The sequence below is a fragment of the Eucyclogobius newberryi genome, unplaced genomic scaffold (assembly GCF_026437365.1).
Source record: "Eucyclogobius newberryi isolate DKJ021-1_F unplaced genomic scaffold, fEucNew1.0.hap1 SCAF_6, whole genome shotgun sequence".
NCBI lineage: Eukaryota > Metazoa > Chordata > Actinopteri > Gobiiformes > Gobiidae > Eucyclogobius > Eucyclogobius newberryi.
In genome coordinates this window covers 3,819,187-3,844,682 of record NW_027316278.1, presented here as the reverse complement: position 1 = coordinate 3,844,682, position 25,496 = coordinate 3,819,187, and the positions used below count along the sequence as shown (strand labels likewise).

The 25,496-nt window shown below is 52.3% G+C and overlaps 1 protein-coding gene across 1 annotated transcript; it reads right to left on the bottom strand.

Moving 5' to 3' along the window:
* Positions 1-2,149: 2,149 nt before the first annotated feature.
* dok2 (docking protein 2) lies at positions 2,150-24,546 on the bottom strand. The gene is made up of 10 exons (XM_072433710.1): positions 24,387-24,546; positions 22,667-22,789; positions 21,658-21,825; positions 20,150-20,279; positions 12,897-13,072; positions 9,091-9,333; positions 8,705-8,809; positions 7,524-7,757; positions 6,678-6,888; positions 2,150-2,758 (listed from the first exon to the last, which is right to left on the bottom strand). The coding sequence occupies exons 1-10, from the start codon at positions 24,444-24,446 to the stop codon at positions 2,316-2,318; spliced, it is 1,893 nt and encodes a 630-aa protein (XP_072289811.1). The 5' UTR covers positions 24,447-24,546; the 3' UTR covers positions 2,150-2,315.
* Positions 24,547-25,496: the final 950 nt, after the last annotated feature.

Here is a 25,496-nt window from a genome sequence, read left to right as displayed (position 1 = left end):
ACAAAATAAATCTCATTTAAAGCACAAGAAAAGGTCCAACGTTTAAAGATGTGAAAGTTTTCCGTTTTCACACAGAAATAAAACATTTTCTGTGTAAAAACAGCCCAAATGTCTCATATTTGGGACGTTTAATTGTGTGAAATGGACAGAGCAGTTTAAACGTCTTCATTTTGTATCGAACATTTCAAACATTTATAGAGGATTTTGGATGTGATTTAGTTTGTGACTAAACTAGATGAAAATTGGCCTAAACGTTCACATTTTTGTGTAGGAGCCACTTTAAGTCCTGATCTAACCCCTAACCCACTAACCCTAACCCACTAACCCTAACCCACTAACCCTAACCCACTAACCCTACCCCACTAACCCTAACCCACTTACCCTAACCCACTTACCCTAACCCACTTACCCTAACCCTAACCCACTAACCCTAACCCACTTACCCTAACCCACTAACCCTAACCCACTAACCCTAACCCACTAACCCTGACCCTAACCCACTTACCCTAACCCACTAACCCTAACCAACTAACCCTAACCCTGACCCTAACCCTAACCCACTAACCCTAACCCACTAACCCTGACCCTAACCCACTAACCCTAACCCACTAACCCTAACCCACTTACCCTAACCCACTAACCCTGACCCTAACCCTAACCCACTAACCCTAACCCACTTACCCTAACCCACTAACCCTAACCCACTTACCCTAACCCCCTAACCCTAACCCTAACCCACAAACCCTAACCCACTTTAAGTCCTGATCTAACTCCTAACCCACTAACCCTAACCCACTAACCCTAACCCACTAACCCTAACCCTAACCCACTAACCCTAACCCACTAACCCTAACCCACTAACCCTAACCCCTAACCCACTAATCCCTAACCCACTAACCCCTAACCCACTAGCCCCTTAACCCACTAACCCACTAACCCTAACCCCTAACCCACTTACCCTAACCCACTAACCCTACCCCTAACCCCTAACCCCTAACCCACTAACCCTAACCCCTAACCCACTTACCCTAACCCACTAACCCTAACCCCTAAGCCACTAACCCTAACCCCTAAGCCACTAACCCCTAACCCCTAACCCCTAAGCCACTAACCCTAACCCACTAACCCACTAACCCTAACCCACTAACCCACTAACCCTAACCCCTAACCCCTAACCCATCTTTAGGGGTTAGGGGTCGCCACCAGGTGTCGCAAAATGGTGAAGACGCCTTGTCTCTAACCGCAAGTGATTTGGGAAACCACGAGAGCCGCCGCCAGGGCCGCCGCCAGGGCCGCCGCATTGGACTCTGTAATTTCCGTCCTGATTCCGTCTATGAGCTAGTGCTGACCCTGATCTTTACGTCTCTGTGGGAGGAGCGTGTCTTTGTGGGAGGAGCCTGTCTCTGTGGGAGGAGCCTGTCTCTGTGGGAGGAGCATGTCTCAGTGGGAGGAGCATGTCTCTGTGGGTGGAGCATGTCTCTGTGGGAGGAGCATGTCTCTGTGGGAGGAGCATGTCTCAGTGGGAGGAGCATGTCTCTGTGGGAGGAGCATGTCTCTGTGGGAGGAGCATGTCTCAGTGGGAGGAGCATATCTCTGTGGGAGGAGCATGTCTCAGTGGGAGGAGCATGTCTCTGTGGGAGGAGCCTGTCTCTGTGGGAGGAGCATGTCTCTGTGGGAGGAGCATGTCTCAGTGGGAGGAGCATATCTCTGTGGGAGGAGCCTGTCTCTGTGGGAGGAGCATGTCTCTGTGGGAGGAGCCTGTCTCAGTGGGAGGAGCGTGTCTCAGTGGGAGGAGCATGTCTCTGTGGGAGGAGCATGTCTCTGTGGGAGGAGCCTGTCTCAGTGGGAGGAGCCTGTCTCAGTGGGAGGAGCGTGTCTCAGTGGGAGGAGCGTGTCTCTGTGGGAGGAGCGTGTCTCAGTGGGAGGAGCATGTCTCTGTGGGAGGAGCATGTCTCTGTGGGAGGAGCCTGTCTCAGTGGGAGGAGCATGTCTCTGTGGGAGGAGCATGTCTCTGTGGGAGGAGCCTGTCTCAGTGGGAGGAGCATGTCTCTGTGGGAGGAGCCTGTCTCAGTGGGAGGAGCATGTCTCTGTGGGAGGAGCATGTCTCTGTGGGAGGAGCCTGTCTCTGTGGGAGGAGCCTGTCTCTGTGGGAGGAGCATGTCTCTGTGGGAGGAGCATGTCTCTGTGGGAGGAGCATGTCTCTGTGGGAGGAGCCTGTCTCTGTGGGAGGAGCCTGTCTCTGTGGGAGGAGCATGTCTCAGTGGGAGGAGCAGTGACAAACACAAACACTGGATAAATACTTTTCTATCGTCTCGTTACATTTGCTGCTGATCGTGCGTCTTCAGCGGGAGGTTGTTGTACGGAGAGTCTTTTCCATGTGTCCCCACGTCCTCCAACTCCTGGTCCTGTCCCTGGTCCTGTCCTTGGTCCTGTCCTTGGTCCTGTCCCTGGTCCTGTCCCTGGTCCTGTCCCTGGTCCTGCCCCTGGTCCTGTCTCTGTCCCTGGTCCTGTCCCTGGTCCTGTCTCCGTCCCTGGTCCTGTCCCTGGTCCTGTCCCTGGTCTGGACCCTGGTTCTCGGTGAAAGCCCTGTGGACGCGCTTGGGCACAGCGTAGTCGTCCGCTCGGGGGTTGTAGGGGAACTCGTGTCCTCTGGGGTCCTGCTCGGTTCCCATGATCCTCCAGGCCTCTCCCCTCACCTGCTCCGGCTCGTCGTACAGAGAAGCTGCTGTGGACGCCATCTTGGGCCCAGTGTCCATGTCTGGAACCAAATAACACACAATTTACAAGGTTTTATTCAATTTGCTAGAAATACAAAGGGCAAAGAACTCGGTCTGAGCCAATCGTGAGCTCAATTCAAGATCTGCTCCACCTTCTTCCACTTCCACTTCCAACTTCTTCCACTTCCACCTTCTTCCACTTCCACCTTCTTCCACTTCCACCTTCTTCCACTTCCACTTCCACCTTCTTCCACTTCCACCTTCTTCCACTTCCACCTTCCACTTCCACCTTCCACTTCCACCTTCTTCCACTTCCACCTTCTTCCACTTCCACCTTCCACTTCCACCTTCCACTTCCACCTTCTTCCACTTCCACTTCCACCTTCTTCCACTTCCACCTTCTTCCACTTCCACCTTCTTCCACTTCCACTTCCACCTTCTTCCACTTCCACCTTCTTCCACTTCCACCTTCCACTTCCACCTTCCACTTCCACCTTCTTCCACTTCCACTTCCACCTTCTTCCACTTCCACCTTCTTCCACTTCCACCTTCTTCCACTTCCACTTCCACCTTCTTCCACTTCCACCTTCTTCCACTTCCACCTTCCACTTCCACCTTCTTCCACTTCCACCTTCTTCCACTTCAACTTCCACCTTCTTCCACTTCCACCTTCTTCCACTTCCACCTTCTTCCACTTCCACCTTCTTCCACTTTCACCTTCCACCTTCTTCCACTTCCACTTCCACCTTCTTCCACTTCCACTTCCACCTTCTTCCACTTCCACCTTCTTCCACTTCTCTGGGGCCGACACAGTGAGGGACCTGACCCACACCTGACGGTTCAGGGACTCGTTACCGTGGTGATGGTAGAGCCTGTACTGAGCGTGGAGGTGAGGTCAGTATCACTGAACCTCCTGCACAAGCTCAGGCCCTGTCCCTGCGGCAGGTGACGCTCCCTGTCGCCACAGCCAGTGTCTGTTTCTGTTTTTATTTAAATGTTTTCCATTGGCTGAAAGCTGTGCAATCAGCTCGTCTTCCTCGTCCATTACTATCTGCATCGGAGCTCCAGGACACGCCCCCTTCAGGCGCCCGGCCGGGCCTCGTGGGGACAGAGCCACCAACCCCAGGCCTGGCTCCGGGCCCCGGTAACACCAGTCTGGACGACCCAAGGGGCTTCTGAAACGTCACCTTGGACATGTTTGTCGTGAGTAATAATCTGCTGTTTTGGTGGATTCGTGATTCACCATTTTTCAGTGTACTACAGTAGACTCTACAGTGTCCTCTAGACTCTACAGTAGACTCTAGACTCTACAGTAGACTCTACAGTAGACTCTAGACTCTACAGTGGACTCTACAGTAGACTCTAGACTCTGCAGTAGACTTTACAGTAGACGCTAGACTCTACAGTAGACTCTATTGTAGACTCTAGACTCTACAGTAGTACAGTGCAGACTCTACAGAGCTCTGGTGCTCACAGCTCATGTGCTGCAAATTAGTAGTCCATTATGGTCAAGTCTCTTGCTGCCTTAGAGCGCCCTCTGCTGGTTATTTAGCAGACCTCTCTTACCAGGACCTCTTGTACCAGGACCTCTCTTACCAGGACCTCTTGTACCAGGACCTCTGGGACCAGGACCTATTGTACCAGGACCTCTTGTCCCAGGACCTCTTGTACCAGGACCTCTTGTCCCAGGATCTCTTGTCCCAGGACCTATTGTCCCAGGACCTCTTGTACCAGGACCTCTTGGACCAGGACCTCTCTTACCAGGACTTCTTGTCCCAGGACCTCTTGTACCAGGACCTCTTGGACCAGGACCCCTTCTACCAGGACCTCTTGTCCCAGGACCTCTCTTACCAGGACCTCTTGTACCAGGACCTTTTGTACCAGGACCTCTTGTACCAGGACCTCTTGTACCAGGACATCTTGTACCAGGACCTCTTGTGCCAGGACCTCTTGTCCCAGGACCTCTCTTACCAGGACCCCTTGTACCAGGACCTCTTGGACCAGGACCCCTTCTACCAGGACCTCTTGTCCCAGGACCTCTCTTACCAGGACCTCTTGTACCAGGACCTTTTGTACCAGGACCTCTTGTACCAGGACCTCTTGTACCAGGACCTCTCTTACCAGGACCTCTTGTACCAGGACCTCTTGTCCGACCTCTTGTCCCAGGACCTCTCTTACCAGGACCTCTCGGACCAGGACCTCTTGTACCAGGACCTCTTGTGCCAGGACCTCTTGTACCAGGACCTCTCTTACCAGGACCTCTTGTACCAGGACCTCTTGTACCAGGACCTCTGGGACCAGGACTTCTTGGACCAGGACCTCTTGGACCAGGACCTCTTGTCCCAGGACCTCTCTTACCAGGACCTCTTGGACCAGGACCTCTTGTACCAGGACCTCTTGTCCCAGGACCTCTCTTACCAGGACCTCTTGGACCAGGACCTCTTGTACCAGGACCTCTTGTCCCAGGATCTCTTGTACCAGGACCTCTTATCCCAGGACCTCTTGTACCAGGACCTCTTGTCCCAGGCCCTCTTGTACCAGCACCTCTTGTCCCAGGACCTCTTGTACCAGAACCTCTTGGACCAGGACCTCTTGTCCCAGGACCTCTCTTACCAGGACCTCTTGTCCCAGGACCTCTTGTCCCAGGACCTCTTGTACCAGGACCTCTTGTCCCAGGACCTCTTGTACCAGGACCTCTTGTCCCAGGACCTCTCTTACCAGGACCTCTTGTCCCAGGACCTCTTGTACCAGGACCTCTTGTCCCAGGACCTCTCTTACCAGGACCTCTTGTCCCAGGACTTCTTGTACCAGGACCTCTCTTACCAGGACCTCTTGTACCAGGACCTCTTGTCCCAGGACCTCTTGTACCAGGACCTCTTGTCCCAGGACCTCTCTTACCAGGACCTCTTGTACCAGGACCTCTTGTACCAGGACCTCTTGTCCCAGGACTTCTTGTACCAGGACCTCTCTTACCAGGACCTCTTGTACCAGGACCTCTTGTACCAGGACCTCTTGTCCCAGGACCTCTCTTACCAGGACCTCTTGGACCAGGACCTCTTGTCCCAGGACCTCTCTTACCAGGACCTCTTGTCCCAGGACTTCTTGTACCAGGACCTCTCTTACCAGGACCTCTTGTACCAGGACCTCTTGTCCCAGGACCTCTTGTACCAGGACCTCTTGTCCCAGGACCTCTCTTACTAGGACCTCTCTTACCAGGACCTCTTGTACCAGGACCTCTTGTCCCAGGACTTCTTGTACCAGGACCTCTCTTACCAGGACCTCTTGTACCAGGACCTCTTGGACCAGGACCTCTTGTCCCAGGACCTCTCTTACCAGGACCTCTTGTCCCAGGACCTCTTGTCCCAGGACCTCTCTTACCAGGACCTCTTGTCCCAGGACCTCTTGTACTAGGACCTCTTGGACCAGGACCTCTTGTCCCAGGACCTCTTGGACAGGACCTCTTGTCCCAGGACCTCTCTTACCAGGACCTCTTGGACCAGGACCTCTTGTCCCAGGACCTCTTGTACCAGGACCTCTTGTCCCAGGACCTCTCTTACCAGGACCTCTTGTCCCAGGACTTCTTGTACCAGGACCTCTCTTACCAGGACCTCTTGTACCAGGACATCTTGTCCCAGGACCTCTTGTACCAGGACCTCTTGTCCCAGGACCTCTCTTACCAGGACCTCTCTTACCAGGACCTCTTGTACCAGGACCTCTTGTCCCAGGACTTCTTGTACCAGGACCTCTCTTACCAGGACCTATTGTACCAGGACCTCTTGGACCAGGACCTCTTGTCCCAGGACCTCTCTTACCAGGACCTCTTGTCCCAGGACCTCTTGTCCCAGGACCTCTCTTACCAGGACCTCTTGTCCCAGGACCTCTTGTACTAGGACCTCTTGGACCAGGACCTCTTGTCCCAGGACCTCTTGGACAGGACCTCTTGGACAGGACCTCTCGTACCTTTGCTCTGGCAGCCTTCCGGTTCGTCGTAGATGTGGTCGATTTTGTTGCTGTGAAAGACGTTCCTGATCTGGAACTCGTCGATGCTGTCGTACAGCGGGTCGGCCTCCGGGCGGCGCTCCGACTCCGCCCGGCCCAGGTCTCTGAGGTCAGGGATCACCAGGTCAAATGGCAGGGAGTACTCCGACTCACCCACGCGACTCGCCTCAAACTGAAGAGAGCAGGAAGAGAATGAGCGCGAGCAGCGACGTTTCAACACGTTTAAAGACGTTTCACACTCTGGAGGAACTCTAAGGTCTGATTAGAAACTCAGAAATCCTTGTTTAGAACTCAACTTTTTTGACCTGATTTAGTGTTTATTGATCATCGTCCAGTGAAAATCACGGCTTAGAAGAAGCGGCTCGTGAAGTCTGGACGTGGTGAGTGATGTTTGTGTTCATGAAGGACTCAAACTGTGGATTTGAACTTCATAAAAACACCTTCAGTTTGTGGTAGAAAAGGTTTGATCTGGACAGTTTTCTTGACGATGTTGTTCCGCTTTGTTCAGGGGAAAGTGTGGAATGGGGGATGAGAGAAGGGAGGACATGCAGTAAATAGTTGGAGTTGTGAATCAAACTCGCACGTGTGCTGTGCCATACGCTCTCGACCACCGGGCAGCACCCAAAAGTCATTTTCAATCTAATGTGAACGGTTTGAGCAGCAGCATGTACACGCTCCTCAAACCTGTACTTCAGATTTAAAATGACTTTCAAATGGAAGTTCAGACGTCTTCAGGGGTCAAACCGTGTCCAGATGAGACCTCTACCACTGACCAGGGTCAGAAGTATTCATACTCCAACATCTCACCGATCCGTTTGAGGCCTGCGTTTTGCTCTTCTTCTTACGCTCCATCCCGACCTTGGAGTACTGGATGGAGGCCGAGGGGGCGTGGCCTTGAGTGCAGGGGGCGGAGTCTCCGGGCAGAGGGCAGCTGCTGATCATTTTGACCTGGCTCTTCCTGTGCACCGGAGGGTCCCTGTTCTCCAGCGTCAGGCTCTTCACTGCAGTGAGCGTTTTGTCCACCGGGGGCTCCAGGCGGCTCTGAGGGCACAAGCGACCAATCACAACGCTTCATTTCATATCCACTTATGGTTAGATATTCAACTGTCTTCATCCACCAAGACCCCCAACCACAGGCTCAGGGTGGGCTGAGGGCGGGCTCAGGACGAGCTGAAGGCGAGCTGAGGGCGGGCTCAGGGTGGGCTGAGGGCAGGCTCAGGGCGGGCTTAAGGTGTGCTCAGGGCAGACTCAGGACGGGCTAAGGGCGAGCTGAGGGCGGGCTCAGGGCGGGCTCAGGGCAGGCTGAGGGCATGCTCAGGGCAGGCTGAGGGCGGGCTCAGGGCGAGCTGAGGGCGGGCTCAGGGCAGGCTCAGGGCAGGCTGAGGGCATGCTCAGGGCGTGCTCAGGGCAGGCTCTGGGCGGACTCAGGACGGGCTCAAGACGGGCTCAGGACGGGCTCAGGGCGAGCTGAGGGCAGGCTGAGGGCGGGCTCAGGGCGGGCTCAGGGCAGGCTCTGGGCGGGCTCAGGGCGTGCTCAGGGCAGGCTGAGGGCGGGCTCAGGGCGGGCTCAGGGCAGGCTCTGGGCGGACTCAGGACGGGCTCAGGACGGGCTCAGGACGGGCTCAGGACGGGCTGAGGGCGGGCTCAGGGCGGACTCAGGGCGGGTTCAGGGCGGGCTTAGGGCTGGCTAAGGGCGGGCTTAAGGTGTGCTCAGGGCAGACTCAGGACGGGCTAAGGGCGGGCTGAGGGCGGACTCAGGTGGGGCTCAGGGCGGGCTCAGGGCGGGCTCAGGGTGGGCTTAAGGTGTGTTCAGGGCGGGCTCAAGGTAGGCTCAGGGCGGGCTCAGGGCAGGCTCAGGCGGGCTTAAGGTGTGCTCAGGGCGGGCTTAGGGCGGGCTCAGGGCAGGCTCAGGGCGGGCTCAGGGCGGGTTTAAGGCGGGCTCAGGGCGGGTCAAAAACTTAACGGAAAATGTAGTTTAAAATACATACGCTTTTATCCAGGAGGTGGCGCTGTGACGAGGACGAGCTCTCTTTGTCTTTGAGTGTGAGCTGCAGAGTCGTGTCATTCACCAAACTGTAGACGGGGTCAAGATCCTGAGGAGCAGAGGAGGAAGAGGAGAAGGTCAGAGGAGCAGAAGATGAAGAGGAGAAGGTCAGAGGAGCAGAAGATGAAGAGAAGGTCAGAGGAGCAGAAGATGAAGAGGAGAAGGTCAGAGGAGCAGAAGATGAAGAGGAGAAGGTCAGAGGAGCAGAAGATGAAGAGGAGAAGGTCAGAGGAGCAGAAGATGAAGAGGAGAAGGTCAGAGGAGCAGAAGATGAAGAGGAGAAGGTCAGAGGAGCAGAAGATGAAGAAGAGAAGGTCAGAGGAGCAGAACCTCGGGGCGTGGCGGCAGACTGCGGGAGATTGGCGAGTGGCTGTCCAATCCCGCGGAGCCCTGCCTCTGTGGGCGGGGCATGTGGGGCGGACCTGTCGACGCCTGCCGCTGCGGGAGCGACGTGCGCTGGAGGTTGATGGCCGTCTCCACGGCGACGAACAGGGCGTTTCCGAGTTTCGTCTCGAACTCGAAGTTTCCCTCGCCCGAGTCGCAGCGGCGCCCGGCCTCGAAGGAGAAGGTGGTCTGAGGTCAGAGGTCAGAGGTCAGAGGTCAAGGCTCTAACACGAGGGCTGTAACTCGAGGGCTCTAACACGAGGGCTCTAACACAAGGACTCTAACACGAGGGCTCTAACTCGAGGGCTCTAACACGAGGGCTCTAACTCGAGGGCTCTAACACGAGGGCTCTAACACGAGGACTCTAACACGAGGACTCTAACACGAGGGCTCTAACTCGAGGGCTCTAACACGAGGACTCTAACACGAGGACTCTAACACGAGGACTCTAACACGAGGGCTCTAACACGAGGGCTCTAATATGAGGGCTCTAACACGAGGGCTCTAACACGAGGGCTCTAACACGAGGGCTCTAATATGAGGGCTCTAACACGAGGGCTCTAACTCGAGGGCTCTAACACGAGGGCTCTAACTCGAGGGCTCTAACACGAGGGCTCTAATATGAGGGCTCTAACACGAGGACTCTAACACGAGGATTCTAACTCGAGGGCTCTAACACGAGGGCTCTAACACGAGGACTCTAACACGATGGCTCTAACACGAGGACTCTAACACGAGGACTCTAACACGAGGACTCTAACACGAGGACTCTAACACGATGGCTCTAACACGAGGACTCTAACACGAGGACTCTAACACGAGGGCTCTAACACGAGGGCTCTAACTCGAGGGCTCTAACACGAGGGCTCTAATATGAGGGCTCTAACACGAGGGCTCTAACTCGAGGGCTCTAACACGAGGGCTCTAACACAAGGACTCTAACACGAGGGCTCTAACACGAGGGCTCTAACACGAGGATTCTAACTCGAGGGCTCTAACACGAGGACTGTAACACGAGGACTCTAACACGAGGACTCTAACACGAGGGCTCTAACACGAGGACTCTAACACGAGGGCTCTAACACGAGGGCTCTAACACGAGGATTCTAACTCGAGGGCTCTAACACGAGGGCTCTAACACGAGGGCTCTAACACGAGGGCTCTAATATGAGGGCTCTAACTCGAGGGCTCTAACACGAGGGCTCTAACTCGAGGGCTCTAACACGAGGGCTCTAACACGAGGGCTCTAACTTGAGGGCTCTAACACGAGGGCTCTAACTCGAGGGCTCTAACACGAGGACTCTAACTCGAGGACTCTAACACAAGAGCTCTAACACGAGGGCTCTAACACGAGGGCTCTAACACGAGGACTCTAACACGAGGGCTCTAACACGAGGGCTCTAACACGAGGACTCTAACACGAGGGCTCTAACTCGAGGGCTCTAACACGAGGGCTGTAACACGAGAGCTCTAACACGAGGGCTCTAACACGAGGACTCTAACACGAGGGCTCTAACACGAGGGCTCTAACACGAGGGCTCTAACTCGAGGGCTCTAACACGAGGGCTCTAACTCGAGGGCTCTAACACGAGGGCTCTAACTCGAGGGCTCTAACACGAGGGCTCTAACTCGAGGGCTCCAACACGAGGGCTCCAACACGAGGGCTCTAATACGAGGGCTCTAACACGAGGACTTTAACACGAGGGCTCTAACTCGAGGGCTCTAACACGAGGACTCTAACTCGAGGGCTCTAACACGAGGGCTCTAACTCGAGGGCTCTAACACGAGGGCTCTAACACAAGGACTCTAACACGAGAGCTCTAACACGAGGGCTCTAACACGAGGACTCTAACACGAGGGCTCTAACACGAGGGCTCTAACACGAGGGCTCTAACTCGAGGGCTCTAACTCGAGGGCTCTAACACGAGGGCTCTAACACGAGGACTCTAACACGAGGGCTCTAACACGAGGACTCTAACACGAGGGCTCTAACACGAGGGCTCTAACACGAGGGCTCTAACTCGAGGGCTCTAACTCGAGGGCTCTAACACGAGGGCTCTAACTCGAGGGCTCTAACACGAGGGCTCTAACACGAGGGCTCTAACACGAGAGCTCTAACACGAGGGCTCTAACTCGAGGGCTCTAACGCGAGGGCTCTAACACAAGGACTCTAACACGAGGATTCTAACACGAGGGCTCTAACACGGGGACTGTAACACGAGGATTCTAACTCGAGGGCTCTAACACGAGGGCTCTAACACGAGGGCTCTAACACGAGGACTCTAACACGAGGACTCTAACACAAGGGCTCTAACTCGAGGGCTCTAACACGAGGACTCTAACACGAGGGCTCTAACACGAGGACTCTAACACGAGGGCTCTAACACGGGGACTGTAACACGAGGATTCTAACTCGAGGGCTCTAACACGAGGGCTCTAACACGAGGGCTCTAACACGAGGACTCTAACACGAGGACTCTAACACGAGGGCTCTAACACGAGGGCTCTAACACGAGGATTCTAACTCGAGGGCTCTAACACGAGGACTCTAACACGAGGGCTCTAACACGAGGGCTCTAACACGAGGACTCTAACACGAGGGCTCTAACACGAGGACTCTAACACGAGGGCTCTAACTCGAGGGCTCTAACACGAGGGCTGTAACACGAGGGCTCTAACACGAGGGCTCTAACACGAGGACTCTCACACGAGGGCTCTAACTCGAGGGCTCTAACACGAGGGCTCTAACTCGAGGGCTCTAACACGAGGACTCTAACACAACACGAGGGCTCTAACACGAGGGCTCTAACACGAGGGCTCTAACACGAGGACTCTAACACGAGGACTCTAACACGAGGGCTCTAACACGAGGGCTCTAACACGAGGACTCTAACACGAGGGCTCTAACACGAGGACTCTAACACGAGGGCTCTAACTCGAGGGCTCTAACACGAGGGCTGTAACACGAGGGCTCTAACACGAGGGCTCTAACACGAGGACTCTCACACGAGGGCTCTAACTCGAGGGCTCTAACACGAGGGCTCTAACTCGAGGGCTCTAACACGAGGACTCTAACACAACACGAGGGCTCTAACACGAGGGCTCTAACACGAGGGCTCTAACACGAGGACTCTAACACGAGGGCTCTAACACGAGGGCTCTAACACGAGGACTCTAACACGAGGGCTCCAACACGAGGACTCTAACACGAGGGCTCTAACACGAGGGCTCTAACACGAGGACTCTAACACGAGGGCTCTAACACGAGGACTCTAACACGAGGGCTCTAACACGAGGACTCTAACACGAGGACTCTAACACAAGAGCTCTAACACGAGGGCTCTAACACGAGGGCTCTAACACGAGGACTCTAACACGAGGGCTCTAACACAAGGACTCTAACACGAGGGCTCTAACTCGAGGGCTCTAACACGAGGGCTGTAACACGAGGGCTCTAACACGAGGGCTCTAACACGAGGACTCTCACACGAGGGCTCTAACACGAGGGCTCTAACACGAGGGCTCTAACACGAGGGCTCTAACACGAGGACTCTAACACGAGGACTCTAACACGAGGACTCTAACACGAGGGCTCTAACTCGAGGGCTCTAACACGAGGACTCTAACACGAGGGCTCTAACACGAGGACTCTAACACGAGGGCTCTAACACGAGGGCTCTAACACGAGGACTCTAACACGAGGACTCTAACACATGCTTATCGTAGTAAACAGCATTTGGCGGGTGTCTCACCTTGTCCCTGCCGAAGCGGCGCAGGTACCTGTAGGGCCAGGAGAACAGCACCTGCCCGGCCCTGTCCTTCAGGAGCAGGGCCTCACTGTCGGCCCTCAGGACCAGCTCGCCCTTCAGCCGGCAGCGCTCTGAGGCCTCGCTCCTGCGCACCACCACACGCACGTCCTGTCCCGGCACTGCAGGGACCAGAGAGAGGACTGAGACCAGGACCAGGACCGGGACCGGGACCAGGACCAGAGAGAGGACTGAGACCAGGACAAGGACCGGGACCGGGACCAGGACCAGAGAGAGGACTGAGACCAGGACAAGGACCAGGACCGGGACCAGAGAGAGGACTGAGACCAGGACCAGGACCGGGATCAGAGAGAGGACTGAGACCAGGACCAGGACCGGGACCAGAGAGAGGACTGAGACCAGGACCGGGACCAGGACCAGGACCAGGACCAGGACCAGGACCAGGACCAGGACCAGGACAAACCATGAGTCGAGTGATGTAAACAGAATAATAATAAATACATAAACAATGTCCTTTGGCACAAATATGGACGACGACCGAGTCACATCAGCCACTTCCTGTTTCAGGAGGAAGTCGTTTGTAAGAAGATAAAACCAACAGAAAAACCACATCAAGTTTCCACCAAACGAGAGGACAGACGAGAGGACACATGAAAGGACACACGAGAGGACACACGAGAGGACACACGAGAGGACACACGAGAGGAGAGACGAGAGGACAGACGAGAGGACACACGAGAGGAGAGACGAGAGGAGAGACGAGAGGACACGCGAGAGGGCACACGAGAGGACACACAAGAGGACACACGAGAGGACACGCAAGAGGACACGCAAGAGGACACACGAGAGTACACACGAGAGGACACATGAGAGGACACACGAGAGGACACTCGTGAGGACACACGAGAGTACACACGAGAGGACACGCGAGAGGACACACAGGAGTACACACAGGAGGACACATAAGAGGACACACTAGAGGACACACAAGAGGACACACAAGAGTACACACGAGAGGACACATGAGAGGACACATGAGAGGACACACGGGAGGACACACGAGAGGACACATGAGAGGACACACGAGAGGACACACGAGAGGACACACAAGAGGACACATTAGAGGACACACGAGAGGACACGCGAGAGGACACGCGAGAGGACACACGAGAGGACACACGAGAGTACACACGAGAGGACACACGAGAGGACACACAAGAGTACACACTAGAGGACACACGAGAGGACACACAAGAGGACACACGAGAGGACACGCGAGAGGACACGCGAGAGGACACACTAGAGGACACGCGAGAGGACACACAAGATTACACACTAGAGGACACACAAGAGGACACACTAGAGGACACACTAGAATACATGCGAGAGGACACACTAGAGGACACACAAGAGAACACACGAGAGTACACACGAGAGGACACATGAGAGGACACACAAGAGGACACACGGGAGGACACACGAGAGGACACTCGTGAGGACACACGAGAGGACACACGAGAAGACACACAAGAGGACACACTAGAGGACACACGAGAGGACACACAAGAGGACACACGAGAGGACACGCGAGAGGACACACTAGAGGACACACTAGAGGACACACGAGAGGACACACGAGAGGACACGCAAGAGGACACACTAGAGGACACACGAGAGTACACACGAGAGGACACACAAGAGGACACACGAGAGGACACGCGAGAGGACACGCGAGAGGACACACTAGAGGACACACTAGAGGACACACGAGAGGACACACGAGAGGACACGCGAGAGGACACACTAGAGGACACATGAGAGTACACACGAGAGGACACATGAGAGGACACTCGTGAGGACACACGAGAGGACACACGAGAGGACACACAAGAGGACACACTAGAGGACAAACGAGAGGACACACGAGAGGACACACAAGAGGACACACGAGAGGACACGCGAGAGGACACACAAGAGGACACACGAGAGGACACGCGAGAGGACACACTAGAGGACACGCGAGAGGACACACAAGATTACACACTAGAGGACACACGAGAGGACACACAAGAGGACACGCGAGAGGACACGCGAGAGGACACACAAGAGTACACACTAGAGGACACACAAGAGGACACACTAGAGGACACACTAGAGTACATGCGAGAGGACACACTAGAGGACACGCGAGAGGACACACAAGAGAAATGTATGGAATTAGGGACGTGGCCAGGAAACAGTTTGTGAAGCTGAATGACAGTTGCTCGTCACGTCTTTACATTCTCTGCAGATCCCACAGGGGTCACAGAGGTCACCCACAGGGGTCACCCACAGGGGTCATCCACTGGGGTCATCCACTGGGGTCACCCACAGGGGTCATCCACAGGGGTCATCCACAGGGGTCAGTACTGGGGCCAGAACTTAAGCCGGTGGGCGGGGCCTACTCAGAGCAGGATAAATATCTGAGTTCCAGGTCCTGATCGAGAATAACTCTTCGTAACGTTTAGTTTTTCCAGATGATACGACACACAGAGCAGTGGGCGTGTCTATGGTCGATGTGGGCGTGTCTATGGTCGATGTGGGCGTGTCTATGGTCGGTGAACACAGAGCAGTGGGCGTGTCTATGGTCGATGTGGGCGTGTCTATGGTCGATGTGGGCGTGTCTATGGTCGATGTGGGCGTGTCTATGGTCGGTGAACACAGAGCAGTGGGCGTGTCTATGGTCGATGTGGGCGTGTCTATGGTCGATGTGGGCGTGTCTATGGTCGGTGAACACAGAGCAGTGGGCGTGTCTATGGTCGATGTGGGCGTGTCTATAGTCGATGAACACAGGGCAGTGGGCGTGTCTATGGTCGGTGAACACAGAGCAGTGGGCGTGTCTATGGTCGATGAACACAGAGCAGTGGGCGTGTCTATAGTCAATGAACACAGGGCAGTGGGCGTGTCTATGGTCGGTGAACACAGAGCAGTGGGCGTGTCTATGGTCGATGAACACAGAGCAGTGGGCGTGTCTATAGTCGATGAACACAGGGCAGTGGGCGTGTCTACAGTCGATGAACACAGGGCAGTGGGCGTGTCTATAGTCGATGAACACAGGGCAGTGGGCGTGTCTATGGTCGGTGAACACAGAGCAGTGGGCGTGTCTATGGTCGATGTGGGCGTGTCTATAGTCGATGAACACAGGGCAGTGGGCGTGTCTATGGTCGGTGAACACAGAGCAGTGGGCGTGTCTATGGTCGATGAACACAGAGCAGTGGGCGTGTCTATAGTCGATGAACACAGGGCAGTGGGCGTGTCTATGGTCGGTGAACACAGAGCAGTGGGCGTGTCTATGGTCGATGAACACAGAGCAGTGGGCGTGTCTATAGTCGATGAACACAGGGCAGTGGGCGTGTCTATAGTCGATGAACACAGGGCAGTGGGCGTGTCTATGGTCGATGAACACAGGGCAGTGGGCGTGTCTATGGTCGGTGAACACAGAGCAGTGGGCGTGTCTATGGTCGATGAACACAGAGCAGTGGGCGTGTCTATGGTCGATGTGGGCGTGTCTATGGTCGATGAACACAAAGCAGTGGGCGTGTCTATGGTCGATGAACACAGAGCAGTGGGCGTGTCTATGGTCGATGAACACAGAGCAGTGGGCGTGTCTATGGTCGATGTGGGCGTGTCTATGGTCGATGAACACAAAGCAGTGGGTGTGTCTATGGTCGATGTGGGCGTGTCTATGGTCGATGAACACAGAGCAATGGGCGTGTCTATGGTCGATGAACACAGAGCAATGGGCGTGTCTATGGTCGATGAACACAGAGCAGTGGGTGTGTCTATGGTCGATGAACACAGGGCAGTGGGCGTGTCTATGGTCGATGTGGGCGTGTCTATGGTCGATGTGGGCGTGTCTATGGTCGATGAACACAGAGCAATGGGCGTGTCTATGGTCGATGAACACAGGGCAGTGGGCGTGTCTATGGTCGATGTGGGCGTGTCTATGGTCGATGTGGGCGTGTCTATAGTCGATGAACACAGGGCAGTGGGCGTGTCTATGGTCGATGAACACAGAGCAGTGGGCGTGTCTATGGTCGATGTGGGCGTGTCTATGGTCGATGTGGGCGTGTCTATGGTCGATGTGGGCGTGTCTATGGTCGATGAACACAGAGCAGTGGGTGTGTCTATGGTCGATGAACACAGGGCAGTGGGCGTGTCTATGGTCGATGTGGGCGTGTCTATGGTCGATGTGGGCGTGTCTATGGTCGATGAACACAGGGCAGTGGGCGTGTCTATGGTCGATGAACACAGAGCAGTGGGCGTGTCTATGGTCGATGTGGGCGTGTCTATGGTCGATGTGGGCGTGCCTATGGTCGATGTGGGCGTGTCTATGGTCGATGAACACAGGGCAGTGGGCGTGTCTATGGTCGATGTGGGTGTGTCTATGGTCGATGTGGGCGTGTCTATGGTCGATGAACACAGAGCAATGGTTGTGTCTATGGTCGATGAACACAGAGCAGTGGGTGTGTCTATGGTCGATGAACACAGGGCAGTGGGCGTGTCTATGGTCGATGTGGGCGTGTCTATGGTCGATGTGGGCGTGTCTATGGTCGATGAACACAGAGCAGTGGGTGTGTCTATGGTCGATGAACACAGGGCAGTGGGCGTGTCTATGGTCGATGTGGGCGTGTCTATGGTCGATGTGGGCGTGTCTATGGTCGATGAACACAGAGCAGTGGGTGTGTCTATGGTCGATGAACACAGGGCAGTGGGCGTGTCTATGGTTGATGTGGGCGTGTCTATGGTCAATGTGGGCGTGTCTATGGTCGATGAACACAGAGCAGTGGGCGTGTCTATGGTCGATGTGGGCGTGTCTATGGTTGATATGGGCGTGTCTATGGTCGATGTGGGCGTGTCTATGGTCGATGAACACAGGGCAGTGGGCGTGTCTATGGTCGATGAACACAGAGCAGTGGGCGTGTCTATGGTCGATGAACACAGAGCAGTGGGTGTGTCTATGGTCGATGAACACAGAGCAGTGGGCGTGTCCCCACGCTCTGTCCCGCAACGGAACAAACCAGCCCAAGTCGCTTTACGCCCGACTTTGGCCCTTCACCGCCGCGAGATCCACCTGGAGTTCGCCGGCGGCAGAAACGAGGTGACGGGAGCCGACAGAGCGACCGAAAACGAGGACGTGTGTGAACTTCCTGTCACACAGACCACACTTCCTGTTCACTCACATCTTGTGCCGTTTCTAAAAATAACCGTGCAGCGCTTCAACCACATCTGATCTCAGTCTGTTCCTCCATGTTCAAACTCATGTCCTAATTTAGTCTTGGGTTTTTACCAAAGACATAACTGCGGCGCTGATTCATGCTCGGAGCGAGGAGACTCTGTCCTAGCGTTTAAATTAGCGCGCTAACACAAATGCTACTAAACTGAAAACCTTTCCACAGATCTAAACTGAGACTGTTGGATCAAAACACAAAACGGACTGATAAAGTGTTTTTGTGTCGTACGTTGCCACTTTGTAACTTTCCTGCGTGTGTTGGACAGGGCTGCCATTTGTCACCCCTTCTGTTCATCGTCTTTAAGGCCACAGGATCTCCTCTGCTGTTGTACGATGCATATTTAACTCTTTCTGCACTCTGCGGGTGCAAACGCTATGGAAGGATGGAGCGGCACCAAGCTCAGGACTGACTCTGACCTGGGAGGAGTCCACTAACACGTCTGGAGCGCTTTACGCTCAACATGACGCAATCTAAACTAATCTGAAGCCATTGACTGTTGACAAAACGGGTCAAAAGGCGTTTGTCATTTCCTTAATCGCCAGCGTCGTCACATGTTGTAACTTTAACGTTCGGCTGTTGTTCACACCTCGGACTTCGCCCCGTCAAGACGCAAAACTTTCCATTGAATAGAACGAGGCTCAACAGCGACTCCCATCGTGACGTTCCGTACGTGAGAAGTCCATTTAGACTTTAGACTTTCGGGAAAGAAACACGTAAAGGTTTGAAACGCTCGTGCTGGACCTGACTTTACCGCTCGCTAAAGCGTTCTGAGCGTGCTAATTATCCACCGCAATAACGTTTGAAGAGCTTTTTGTAACTTTGAGAAACCAGAGCGGAAACAGAGAACTTCCTGCTTCGCGGAAAATTGAAACGCTCTATAATTAGACGGCACACACAGCTTAGAACCTGCCCCTTTAACTAACGACAGATGATGATAAAACGTGCTTTGGGAACCGACTCTACTCCGAGCTCCTCAACCTCAATTTGTGTAATTTTCTGAACTAGCGTCAGTCATGCTAGTCGTTAGCGTGACTATATTTTTCTTCATTAAAACGCCAGAAACGGTTAAAAATGGTCTCTGTCAGTTGTAGCTTTAGTTCATTTAAACTAAAGAGATCGTCAAGAAAACTTAGACAGTAGACGGCGGTCTCTTTGGTCCCTGGTGTGGACCGTAGACGGCGGTCTCTTTGGTCCCTGGTGTGGACCGTAGACGGCGGTCTCTTTGGTCCCTGGTGTGGACCGTAGATGCCGGTCTCTTTGGTCCCTGGTTTGGACCGTAGATGCCGGTCTCTTTGGTCCCTGGTGTGGACCGTAGACGGCGGTCTCTTTGGTCCCTGGTGTGGACCGTAGACGGCGGTCTCTTTGGTCCCTGGTGTGGACCGTAGATGCCGGTCTCTTTGGTCCCTGGTGTGGACCGTAGATGCCGGTCTCTTTGGTCCCTGGTGTGGACCGTAGACGGCGGTCTCTTTGGTCCCTGGTGTGGACCGTAGACGGCGGTCTCTTTGGTCCCTGGTGTAGACCGTAGACACCGGTCTCTTTGGTCCCTGGTGTGGACCGTAGACGGCGGTCTCTTTGGTCCCTGGTGTGGACCGTAGACGGCGGTCTCTTTGGTCCCTGGTGTAGACCGTAGACACCGGTCTCTTTGGTCCCTGGTGTGGACCGTAGACGGCGGTCTCTTTGGTCCCTGGTGTGGACCGTAGACACCGGTCTCTTTGGTCCCTGGTGTGGACCGTAGACGGCGGTCTCTTTGGTCCCTGGTGTGGACCGTAGACACCGGTCTCTTTGGTCCCTGGTGTGGACCGTAGACGGCGGTCTCTTTGGTCCCTGGTGTGGACCGTAGACGGCGGTCTCTTTGGTCCCTGGTGTGGACCGTAGACGGCGGTCTCTTTGGTCCCTGGTGTGGACCGTAGACGCCGGTCTCTTTGGTCCCTGGTGTGGACATTCGGGCGGTGGACACACACTTACCTGCTTCTCTCTGGCTGTACAGCGAGTTGTCCTCCATCCCGGCCTCGGCTCCTTGGGCCTGGCTCAGGTTGGGTTCGGACCGGGCGTTCCTCTGAGAGCCGCCCCTCTGCAAGGAGCCGCTCCAGCTCATCTGGGCACAACGGCAGAAGCGTCCAGGGTTTGGACGGTCAAACGTGGTGAGAACAATCCTCAAATCCACTTTCACTGACCACAATGAAGGCCGGATTTAACGATTGGTCACGATCACTGAGAACGCCTGAAGGTCCAACATGGAACTGTTAGTGCTTCACCAAACAGAACTTTCTGAACGACCGAATGAAGTTAATGTGACACAAAAAGCCTGATACAAAAGTACTTTACATTTAGGACTATTTTGGACTCTAGATTACTTTAAAAAGACTTAATCCTTCTTCTAAAACACATTTCTGTATTTGTCTTGGTCCAGATTGTGCTCGGTGCGTAAATTACTGCATATCAAATAAACTACCGTATTTTCCGGACTATAAGTCTTTTTTCATAGTTTTGGTCGGGGTGCGACTTATACTTATATTTATACTTATATACTTATACTTATACTCCAGAGCGACTTATTTGTGATATGATTTGTTATTTTCACACTTGCAACTGCATCTCATACTCCAGTGCGACTAATATATGTTTTTTTCTTCTCTATCATGCATTTTTCGGCTTATTACCATAGTTTACTCCGGAAACTATGGTAATACGATGAAATAATTTAATTAATGTTTTGTAGAGGGTTATTTTATAACTTTTGCATCCAGTTCTCTCTCTTCCCCGTTTTAGAAATGGACTATTTTATTTGTGCACATTAGGTTAGAAGTAATACCTCTTAATACCTAGCGATAACCCCCGCCTCTTTATAGTGCCAAGCCCCGCCTCTTTATAGTGCCAAGCCCCGCCTCTTTATAGTGCCAAGCCCCGCCTCTTTATAGTGTCAAGCCCCGCCTCTTTATAGTGTCAAGCCCCGCCTCTTTATAGTGCCAAGCCCCGCCTCTTTATAGTGCCAAGCCCCGCCTCTTTATAGTGCCAAGCCCCGCCTCTTTATAGTGTCAAGCCCCGCCTCTTTATAGTGCCAAGCCCCGCCTCTTTATAGTGCCAAGCCCCGCCTCTTTATAGTGCCAAGCCCCGCCTCTTTATAGTGCCAAGCCCCGCCTCGTCGACATTTCGCCATAATAAGCAGCAGACTGTCATTGAAACATTTTTAACTTTGAACACTTGGGTTTTTCATATAATCACAACAAAGTACAGGAAATACACAAAAACAAGACCTTTTCCTGTAGTTACAAGTTTTACGTCTCATATAAACTTACAAAATGTCCGTAACTAAGTCTTAAATGACAGATATGTTTCCGTATGTTCTAACTGAACGCGTTGCATTGTGGGAGAAGTCACGGCTGAAGTGGGAAACTTTTTCATCGTGACCTCATTTCTTAGAACGCCCTTTCTCGTGATGTGTTTGGTTGCCCGGCGACAGGCCTTGTACTCACGGGGAAGGCGATTTCACAGAGTCGCTGCGTCCACTCGTCTAGCTGGAGTCTGTCTGCGGCGAACACGTAGATCTTCTCCGTGGTCTCCACCAGGAACGAGCTGGTGTCTTTTGGAGAACCGTCCACGTCCACCGACGACACGCGGATACACGAGGACAGCCGGACCACCTGGACAAACGCACGGATAAGTCTCTCCAAGTCTCTCCAAGTCTCTCCAAGTCTCTTCAAGTCTACCCAAGTCTCTTTAAGTCTCTTTAAGTCTCTTTATGTCTCTCCAAGTCTCTCCAAGTCTCTCCAAGTCTCTCCAAATCAGGTTAAGACACTATACTTTTGATTTTGGCAATGTTTTTTAGATGGTAAAAAGCTGCAGCAGGAGGCCCTCTGGCACCAGCAGGAGGCCCCTCTGGCACCAGCAGGAGTCCCTCTGGCACCAGCAGGAGGCCGGTCCACACACTGATCTGTTGGATGCAGTGACAGAATGAATCCACTGGTCCAGATTCACCTGTGACAGTGAAACATAGATCTGACCTAACGGCAGCATGTAGACGTTGAACAGAAGGGGTCCCAGGACTGACCCTTGGGGCACCCATGTGGTTTGACAGTAAGGAAAGCTGCTCTGTCCATTTTTCACGATTAAATGTCTCAAATATGTGACATTTTGGCAGTTTTTTTACAAAACAAATGCCTTATTTCTGTACAAAAACATGACAGGATGAAAAACTTTCACTTCTTCTCCTGCAGTCTTGACTTGCACATTTTTGATCGGTCCCCGAAACTTTTAAGTCGATTTTTGCAAGTGATCAGTAATTCTTTGCACATGTATCTGTACTTTTACTTAAGTAACAAAACTGAGTACTTCCTCCCCCACTGAGCGGACGCCAAAACGTTAAAAATCTATGAAACAAGAGAAGCAGTAGCACCACGCGGCCTTGTTCTCCAGCTGTTTGCATTGACTCCGCAGCAGTGGTCCTTGTAGTAGCAGTAGTAGTAGTAGCAGTAGTAAAAGTACCTTCTTGTTGTCCTGGTGCTTGCGCACACTTTTGTCGGAGCGTTCGTTCCAGTCGTGGATCTCCAGCCGGGACACGGAGCAGTGACTCTCCCTGAACAGGACGCACCACACTTTCCTCCACCTCTGAACGGAACAAACCAGGTCAAAGAAAGAGTAGTAGTAGTAGTAGTAGTAGTGGTAGTGGTAGTAGTAGTAGTAGTAGTAGTAGTGGTAGTAGTAGTAGTAGTAGTAGCAGTAGTAGTAGTAGCAGTAGTAGTAGTGGTAGTAGTAGTAGTAGTGGTAGTAGTGGTAGTAGTAGTAGTAGTAGTAGTGGTAGTAGCAGTAGTAGTTGCAGTAGTAGTAGTGGTAGTAGTAGTAGTAGTAGTAGTAGTAGTAGCAGTAGTAGTTGCAGTAGTAGTAGTAGTAGTAGTAGTAGTAGTAGTAGTAGTAGTAGTAGTAGTGGTAGTAGTAGTAGTAGTAGTAGTGGTAGTAGTAGTGGTAGTAGTAGTAGTAGTAGTAGTAGTAGTGGTAGTAGTGGTAGTGGTAGTAGTAGTAGTAGTAGTAGTAGCAGTAGTAGTTGCAGTAGTAGTAGTAGTAGTAGTAGTAGTAGTAGTAGTAGTAGTAGTAGTAGTGGTAGTAGTAGTAGTAGTAGTAGTGGTAGTAGTAGTGGTAGTGGTAGTAGTAGCAGTAGTAGTAGTAGCAGTAGTAGTAGTGGTAGTAGTAGTAGTAGTGGTAGTAGTGGTAGTGGTAGTAGTAGTAGTAGTAGTAGTAGCAGTAGTAGTTGCAGTAGTAGTAGTAGTAGTAGTAGTAGTAGTAGTAGTAGTAGTAGTAGTAGTGGTAGTAGTAGTAGTAGTAGTAGTGGTAGTAGTAGTGGTAGTAGTAGTAGTAGTAGTAGTAGTAGTAGTAGCAGTAGTAGTAGTAGCAGTAGTAGTAGTGGTAGTAGTAGTAGTAGTAGTAGTAGTAGCAGTAGTAGTTGCAGTAGTAGTAGTAGTAGTAGTAGTAGTAGTAGTAGTAGTAGTAGTGGTAGTAGTAGTAGTAGTAGTGGTAGTGGTAGTAGTAGTAGTAGTAGTAGTAGTGGTAGTAGTAGTAGTAGTAGTAGTAGTAGTAGTAGCAGTAGTAGTAGTAGTAGTAGTAGCAGTAGTAGTAGTGGTAGTAGTAGTAGTAGTAGTAGTAGTAGCAGTAGTAGTTGCAGTAGTAGTAGTAGTAGTAGTAGTAGTAGTAGTAGTAGTAGTAGTAGTAGTGGTAGTGGTAGTAGTAGTAGTAGTAGTGGTAGTGGTAGTAGTAGTAGTAGTAGTAGTAGTGGTAGTAGTAGTAGTAGTAGTAGTAGTAGTAGTAGTAGCAGTAGTAGTAGTAGCAGTAGTAGTAGTGGTAGTAGTAGTAGTAGTAGTAGTAGTAGCAGTAGTAGTAGTAGTAGTAGTAGTAGTAGTAGTAGTAGTAGTAGTAGTAGTAGTAGTAGTGGTAGTAGTAGTAGTAGTAGTAGTAGTGGTAGTAGTAGTAGTAGTAGTAGTAGTAGCAGTAGTAGTAGTGGTAGTAGTAGCAGTAGTAGTAGTGGTAGTAGTAGTAGTAGTAGTAGTAGTAGTAGTAGTAGTAGTAGTAGTAGTTGCAGTAGTAGTAGTAGTAGTAGTAGTAGTAGTAGTAGTAGTAGTAGTAGTAGTAGTAGTAGTAGTAGTAGCAGCAGTAATAGTAGTAGTAGTAGTAGTAGTAGTAGTAGTAGTAGTAGTTGCAGTGTGAGTAAAAATACCTTTCCAAATCGCTGCTGCTGAAGAAACAAAGCTCCTTTCTTCCTCACGTCGTCCTCCATTTCCTATTTTCTTCAAGTTTTCTCACAACATTTCTACTTCGGTCTGTCGAAAACCTGCTCAGACCCTCTGAACCTGCTCAGACCCTCTGAACCTGCTCAGACCCTCTGAACCTGCTCAGACCCTCTGAACCTGCTCAGACCCTCTGAACCTGCTCAGATCCACCATGAAATTCTACTTTCTCCGTCTGTCGGTTTACTTTCCATAGATACTTCCAGCAGGTCTTGGACTCGGTCTGGACTCGGTCTGGACGTGAACTCGGTCTGGACTCGCTCGTTGCAGAAGTGAACAGTTTGTGGCGCAGAAGCGTTAAATGTGTTTCCTGTTTTACGTCACTGCAGTGAAAAAGTGTCAGAGCGACTCAGGGGAAGTGACAGAACGAGCTGAAGTAGCAGCTGTACTCGTACTTGTACTCGTGCATGTACTTGTACTCGTGCATGTACTTGTACTCGTGCATGTACTTGTACTCGTACTCGTGCTCATAGTAAATGTGTAGTTGTAGTGAGTGACTCGTTCAGACACAAACAGACTTTTTCCATCATCGAACAATAAAACACAAACTTAACTTTATCTTTTGACTTTATAGATATTTAGACTGAGCAGTTCTGCGCCCCCAAGTGGACATATAAGATAAGATAAGATATTCCTTTATTGTCCCACATGGGGAAATTTCATTGGTGCAACGCAGGTAGATACAGAGGTAGATCCAGAAGAACAGATCACTTATAGGAAGTCTGAAAAACACTTTCAGTAGAAGATCTCCTATAAATAAATAAAAACTCCCATAGACAAATAAATAAATACCATTGCATGTGATCACGACAGTAATTGCACATGAATATGTGTCACGACAGCACATAGATTGCACATGAATTTCACAGTAATTGCACATGAATTGCACATGAATTTCACAGTAATTGCACATGAATTGCACATGAATTCCAACAGCAATTGCACATACGACAGAATTGCACATCAGTATTAGGTTAGGTCAGTATTGCGCCGGGATAACGTGACGATCTCCGGGTAAGACGACTGTTCTCCGCAGTTTC